A 6,676-nucleotide genomic window follows, 5' to 3' on the forward strand; every position below is an offset into this window, starting at 1 on the left:
TTAAACATTTTTAAATTGATATTTTTAAGATGGGTTGTCATCTTTCTTTTTTTGGAGGCCTTGCTGCTAAAGTCTTAGGAGAGTCACGGTGCCGAAGTATTTGTGGATACACTAAAACAACTTTCCCTCAATTTCTGACCACATTTTTTTTTAAAAAAAAGGAAAATTAATATTTCTTATATCGATTTATAACTCGTGACTTCTCTAGTATATGGACTAACCAAATGTCCAAGCTTTTCAGGAACAAAGAAGCCATGAATGGTGAGGTTCGGATACCCGTATGGCTTCCATTTCTACTACTTTTCTCCTCACTATTTTTTCTAATGAAAAAGATAGTAGCAAAGAGGCGTAGGCGTAGCAACCAACTCCCTCCAGGGCCTCCTAAGCTTCCAATCATAGGCAACTTACACCAACTTGGTTCATTGCCTCACCGCTCTTTGCAGCAACTATCCAAGAAATATGGCCCTGTCATGCTGCTTCAGCTTGGCAGTGTTCCTACTCTGGTTGTCTCCTCAGCTAAAACAGCCCAGCAAGTCTTGAAAACCTACGATCTTGAATGTTGCAGTAGGCCTCTTTTAGCTGCCACTGGGAGACTGTCCTACAGTTATCTTGATGTAGCTTTCACTCCATATGGAAATTACTGGAAGGAGATGAGAAAAATATGTCTTCTCGAGCTGCTTAGTGTTAAAAGGGTTCAATCCTTTCGGTTCATAAGAGAAGAAGAAGTTGCTTTGATGATAGACTCAATCTCTCAATCATCCTCTTCTGGAAATCCTGTTAATCTTTCTCATAAATCCATGTCTCTTAATATGGAAGTAATTTGCAGGGTTGCTTTTGGCAATAGTTTTCGAGACGGGGGACTCGATGTTTACAAATTTGAAGGACTGGTTCAAGAAGCTTTTAGCATTATGGGGAGTTTCTCTGCATCTGACTTCTTTCCTCGTGTTGGTTGGATCATAGATAGGATTACAGGAATGCATGGAAGGCTTGAAAGGATTTTCCATGATCTGGATCTTTTCTACCAAGAGGTTATAGATGACCACCTGAGTTCAGAGAGGCACAAGCAAGAAAAAGATGAGGATATAATTGATGTTTTGCTGAAAATAAAGAAAAATCAAGCCGACTCTTCTGCTTTCCAAATCACCCATGATCATATTAAGGCAATCCTTATGGTAAGGCATTAATCTGTTCTTTATATTTGATGCATTCTAATTAAAATTCCATCAACATATTATATAAGGAGAATTATAATATATAATTTGGTAAAAACAAATACCCATAGATTTCATAATCACAATGATTAAGTGTGTGGATATTTGTTTTTGAATATTTTTCACTTGGGAATTATATTGGATACATATTGATGGGTAGATTTTACATAGGACCAGCAAACCAGAGATTTTCAACTTATAGATGAGTGTACTTCTTACTTAGTTTTAAGGAAAAAATCAAGTTTGTTACCTCGGTGTAAAAATTATTAAGATATTTACACTATTGCATATCTTTTCACATAATTTTATCAATTTCAATACATTAGCCAGATTTCATACTCGATTTTTAACAGAAGTAGGAATTTTATATGGCTTCATTAATCATACCTGCTCCCAGAATATATTTTTCGCTGGAGTTGAGACTGGTGCAGCTGTAGTTGGGTGGGCAATGGTCGAGCTTGCTAGGAACCCAAGAGTGATGAAGAAAGCGCAAGAAGAAATCAGAAACTACGTCGGAGAGAAAGGAAAGATCTCTGAAAGTGACATTGATCAGCTTCAATACCTCAAGTTGGTTGTCAAGGAAGCTTTGAGATTTCATCCTCCAGGAGCATTCCTAATTCCCAGAGAATCCAGGTCCCAATTCACCATCAATGGTTACAATGTTTACCCCAAAACCCGCATCTATGTGAACATTTGGGCAATAGGAAGAGATCCTGAGAGCTGGGAAAACCCCGGCCAATTCTACCCGGAAAGGTTCATTGATAGCCCCCTTGATTACAAAGGGCATCATTTCGAGTTTCTGCCATTTGGTGCAGGTCGAAGAGGCTGCCCTGGAATGAATATGGGAATGTTCATGGTGGAACTTGCACTCGCAAATCTCTTATATCATTTCGATTGGAAATTGCCGAATGGCCTGAAAGAGGAAGATCTCAACATGGAAGAGGCAGCTGGTCTATCAAATCATGTGAAACAAGCTTTAGTACTCGTGCCTACTAAATATCAGTAGGCCTTACAACTAAAATGCAATAAATCATCCATTTTATGCATACTCCAATCCATGATTATATGATTATGTATTAGTGTCATTGGTGTTGCTGATATATGTTTCAAGTGATGACAGAGCTATAGACAATAAAGGGAGGATGTTATCAGCAATAATTGCTTGAGATTCCCCAGTGGGATTTAAGAGGCTGATCATTTGCACTCAGTTCTTCAAATCATTTCATGCACTGTAAATTCATATTTTGATATGAGAATTTAATCAAGATTATTATCATTCATCAGAGAAATTACCAATTCAAACTGATCATACTACATCATGCCTTAAAAAAATTTTTAATCGTAACATAATTTGTGTGTTAATCGAGCTACAACATTGATTACTTCATTTTAAAGAAAATAGTAGGGATGACAAAATGGATTCAAATCTTGATTATATGAGTAAGTGCATGTTTGACTTAGCTTTTTTTCAACTTATCTATCTCTTAAAAGCAAAAATCAAGTCAAACATAATTTTTTGAAACTCTTAAAAAAAAGGTTTTTTTTTTTAAGAAAAAAATTTTAAAAAAAGAGCTTAAAAAAAAAACTCCAAAAAAGAGCTTTTTCTTCTCTTTTTTTTTTTATTTATAANTTTTTTCAACTTATCTATCTCTTAAAAAGATAAAAATCAAGTCAAACATAATTTTTTGAAACTCTTAAAAAAAAGTTTTCTTTTTTTAAGAAAAAAATTTAAAAAAAGAGCTTTAAAAAAAAACTCCAAAAAAGAGCTTTTTCTTCTCTTTTTTTTTTTAAATATAAGAGAATTTTTATTTTTGTTTCAAAAATATCCTCATTTATTAAAAATAATTACAATATTACCCCTTCAAAAAAAAAATACATTTTATGATAATTTTAACAAAAATTATAACTTATAAAAAAAAATTTACCAAACAACTTTAGCTTAATTTTAAAAGTTATTATTTTTCATAAAAGTTTCATAATAGTTTTTAGGTTAAAAAAAAACAAACCAAACAGACTCTAAGTAACCCCATAAGTTATGAATCTTATTAAATGCAAATGATGCTATATAACTCTGCTTTTCAAAAGTCAAGTTGTTTGTGTGTTCAACTTGCTTACATTCATACAAAGTCACTACAAAATCACCATTTTTAGTGTGAAATAGAGATATCACTCCTTCAGCCTTCTAAATGCAGGCAAATCGTAAAATATCAAAGGAAAAAAAAACATATATAAATCAAATAAATGAATAATCAATTTGTCCAACAAATAACAAGGAAAAGCACCACAAGTAACAGTTTGGGTTCAATATTGATATTATGAATATATATTAATGTTATATACAAAAATTGGAAAGCACATTCCACTCTTTATAAAAAACAAGGGTACTGCTAAAATTGTCCGAAAATTTCAAGTCTGATAGACAAAATGACAAAAGGCTGTAAAATATTCAAACTTTATTGGATAAGTTTGGGGATTTTGCCTTGTTTCAAAAGCGAAAGAGAGTATTCAGCAGCATCAATGAGATCTTCAATGTTATGAAGGTAATGCTCTTCAGAACCCAACATGAAAATGGCACGTGCCTCTGCTTTCTTTGCAAGCCTTGCTGCTAAACTCAGTTCCAATATAGGAGAGTTAAGGCTCCGAAGTATTTGTCGGTACAATGAAACAACTTTCCCTCGGTTTCTTGCTAAGTCTTCTGCCGTTGCCCATATCAAACCCTTCGCCATTTCTGACAAAATTCCCAAAAAAACAAGTTACTTTTAAACATTTCATCGAACAACCTTTAATCTTTAGGCAGCAATCATTTGTTTGTAATGAAAAAACAACACATAAATATTTTAGTTCAAATAAATAATCAGAGACTCAACTAAAAACTCTGATTTTAAGGGATGAAAGTAGAGGGATATACATTGATCTGAAATGAGTGTTCCAAAAAAATAGTTGGAGAAATAGACAGTCGATCATAAAATTTTATTATTAAGACATTTCAAAAGATTCGATATAAATTTTACAATATATTTTAGAATTACAATTTCCATTCAAATAATATTTTTAAAACGGATCAAACTAGATCTAACCTAAAACTAGAGAGGACAATTTCACCCAAAACCAACAGGAAACCCAATTCCTCTCCCTGATGGAGGTGGAGTCAAGGATGAAAATTCGAGGAAAGGGGCGAAGATAGGGGAAATTAAACTCTTTGCCAGTCCCTACTCCTGATATAAATAATATTTAACAATTTAATAAATATACTTTATATTATAGTTTTATAAATATATATATCTATCAATCGACAAAAATTACACCTAAAAGGATTTAGCACAATAACAAAATAAATATAATTTGGTAAATTTAAATAACAAAGAAACCCCAAATATATTAAGAAATAATTGATTGTTTAAATATTTGCTTTCAATTTTTTATAAAAAATGACGATGGCAGGGATGCCACGTCCCCCCTAGATCCCCTTGGGGCAGGGGCAAGGACAGGAAGACCTTGAGAAAGCAAGGTCAGGGAGGAAGAAATAATGTAGTAGAAAAGAATTATAATGATCAACCCAATCAGTCAGCCTAGAAAGAACTACTACCATTCAAACATATTTTCCAGGCCTTATCTAACAAACTGAAAAAACACAGGAAAACTTTCACAATGCATTCTGTATGTTCAGATGTGCAGTACTAAGCTACTGCATCTCTTCTTTCTCTTACAGTTAGTTTCAAAATTTCCTTACTAGCTTGCAACTAGGCAGAATAGTAAAACCTTTAAACAAACCTGATGAGCGACTCCAAACTATAAACAGTTTCAATTGCATAGGATTATTGGGTTTTAACATCAATATTAGCAAGCATTTTGTAACAGCCTCAACGCCATACCGATGGGACTCCCTATTTTGCACAAACTCAGCAGCCATGCCATAAATCCTAACAAATAAATAGCTCAAAACAAAGAGAAAGAAAGGGCATCTGACATGTGACTTTAAAACTCGAGATTACAAAAGAAAAATGCCATTCAAAATTAGAAAACAATAACAACAATTACCCATCTAATAAGAAATAATATAAGGATAATGAGAGTATAGAGGGGGAAAGGAAAATCAGGCAAGTAAAAAATTATAAAGAAAATCAAACATGCTATTTTTGAAAGAAAACAAGAGCATAGATTATAAGGATTAGGGATTACAACTTTGCTTGAATAGACGAGAAAAATCCTAAATCGAAGCAAAACTTCTACTTTAGAATTTTGAAGAGAGAAAGGAAAAAGGAAATCGAAATTGAAAGGAATCCAAGCGAACTTCAGCGAAATGCAAAGCTAGAGAGAAATTACCAGAAGGAAGCCGTCGAAGCCGCCAAAGCCGTCGGGGACAGAGGTCGTGGGAGCTGTAGAAGACTTCAAGAGATATTGCAGAGAGTGAGCTTAAAATCGTCAAAAAAAAATCCAAAAATAGAGAGTAAATAGAGGGAAATCACCAATCTGAAGAGAAAAAAGAAAACGAAAATGAAGAGATAAGCTAGTGACAATTTGAATCGACAAATTGAAAAACGACCTTCGAAATCAGAAAAGAAAAAGAAACCTTCAAAATTAGAAAAAGAAAAGGAATAGAAACGCATATGAAGAGATCTTCAAAAATAATTATATAAAAAAATATATAAAATTCTTAAATGTTAATTTAATGATTGATGTCAAAGAACATAATTATATGAATAAATGGATAAATGTTTTTTTTATTTAGATTATTTGTATATTTTATAATTATAAATTAAATTTATAAATTTTAATATTGTAATTTAAAAAATTAAAAATGGCAAAATTTTTATTTTTTTTAAATTTAAAATTAAATTTTTATTTTTTTCAAATTTGAGACAAAATTACCTTTTGGGTTCTTTTTATTTCTCAAATTCCAATACGAACGGAGCTTAGGTGTAAAATTTGGGGCCGAAGCTTAACCAATCAAATTATTTTATTGATTGATAATTCATATATTTTTATTTATTTTAATTGTTAACTATATTTAAAAATATTAATAAAAATAATTTTAGTATTAATATCAAAATAATGGTTAAATGAGCTAGATAAGCCAAGCTCCAGCTTGACAACTTGAAAAAGAATGTTTCATAGACTCAATTCAACTCATAAATACCTTTTGCCATGTAAGTATATTAAGTTTACATTTTGATATATAAATTTATTTACTAATAATATAATTTTATTTATTGACAAATAATCTATTTAAAAATTATCAAAATATAATTTAACCTTTTGTCATTTTGTCTATCAGACTTGAAATTTTCGGACAATTTTAGCAGTACTCTTGTTTTTTATAAAGAGTAAAATGTGATTTCCAATTTTTGTATATGTCACGACCCGGAACTCCCATCGAGCCAGTGACAATCGCCGCGACGTCCCGATAAGCACTCATTACCCCGAATGCCGATCGAAACCCCGCAAGGCTTAGCATCAACTTCCGC

At 32.1% G+C, this 6,676-nt stretch overlaps 2 protein-coding genes across 3 annotated transcripts; one reads left to right on the forward strand and one right to left on the reverse strand.

The window, feature by feature from the left end:
- The first annotated feature begins 209 nt into the window (after positions 1 to 209).
- Positions 210 to 2,487, forward strand: LOC18594612 (cytochrome P450 71B36). The gene is made up of 2 exons (XM_018129898.1): positions 210 to 1,172; positions 1,609 to 2,487. The coding sequence occupies exons 1-2, from the start codon at positions 225 to 227 to the stop codon at positions 2,215 to 2,217; spliced, it is 1,557 nt and encodes a 518-aa protein (XP_017985387.1). The 5' UTR covers positions 210 to 224; the 3' UTR covers positions 2,218 to 2,487.
- A 1,003-nt stretch (positions 2,488 to 3,490) lies between these two features.
- LOC18594613 lies at positions 3,491 to 5,848 on the reverse strand. 2 transcript variants are annotated; one of them, XM_018129899.1, is made up of 3 exons: positions 5,782 to 5,848; positions 5,535 to 5,597; positions 3,491 to 3,939 (listed from the first exon to the last, which is right to left on the reverse strand). In XM_018129899.1, exons 1-3 carry the CDS (start codon positions 5,816 to 5,818, stop codon positions 3,665 to 3,667), a joined length of 375 nt encoding a protein of 124 aa, XP_017985388.1. In that variant the 5' UTR covers positions 5,819 to 5,848; the 3' UTR covers positions 3,491 to 3,664. The 2 variants fall into 2 exon arrangements, with proteins under 2 accessions (XP_017985388.1, XP_007022290.2); XM_007022228.2 differs by having other exon boundaries at positions 5,755 to 5,848.
- Between the last annotated feature and the right edge of the window lie 828 nt (positions 5,849 to 6,676).

The sequence above is a fragment of the Theobroma cacao genome, unplaced genomic scaffold, assembly GCF_000208745.1.
Source record: "Theobroma cacao cultivar B97-61/B2 unplaced genomic scaffold, Criollo_cocoa_genome_V2, whole genome shotgun sequence".
NCBI classification, from domain to species: Eukaryota; Viridiplantae; Streptophyta; class Magnoliopsida; order Malvales; family Malvaceae; genus Theobroma; species Theobroma cacao.

What these genes read in the sequence shown, in the direction of transcription:
- LOC18594612 (XM_018129898.1), top strand. Translation starts at nt 225, where the DNA reads ATGTCCAAGCTTTTCAGGAACAAAGAAGCCATGAATGGTGAGGTTCGG. An exon ending in ATATTAAGGCAATCCTTATG is followed by an intron (nt 1,173 to 1,608) that starts GTAAGGCATTAA and finishes ACCTGCTCCCAG; the next exon opens with AATATATTTTTCGCTGGAGT.
- LOC18594613 (XM_007022228.2), bottom strand. Translation starts at nt 5,818, where the DNA reads ATGCGTTTCTATTCCTTTTCTTTTTCTAATTTTGAAGGTTTCTTTTTC. An exon ending in TTTCTTTTCTGATTTCGAAG is followed by an intron (nt 5,598 to 5,754) that starts GTCGTTTTTCAA and finishes TATCTCTTGAAG; the next exon opens with TCTTCTACAGCTCCCACGAC. An exon ending in GCTTCGACGGCTTCCTTCTG is followed by an intron (nt 3,940 to 5,534) that starts GTAATTTCTCTC and finishes GAATTTTGTCAG; the next exon opens with AAATGGCGAAGGGTTTGATA.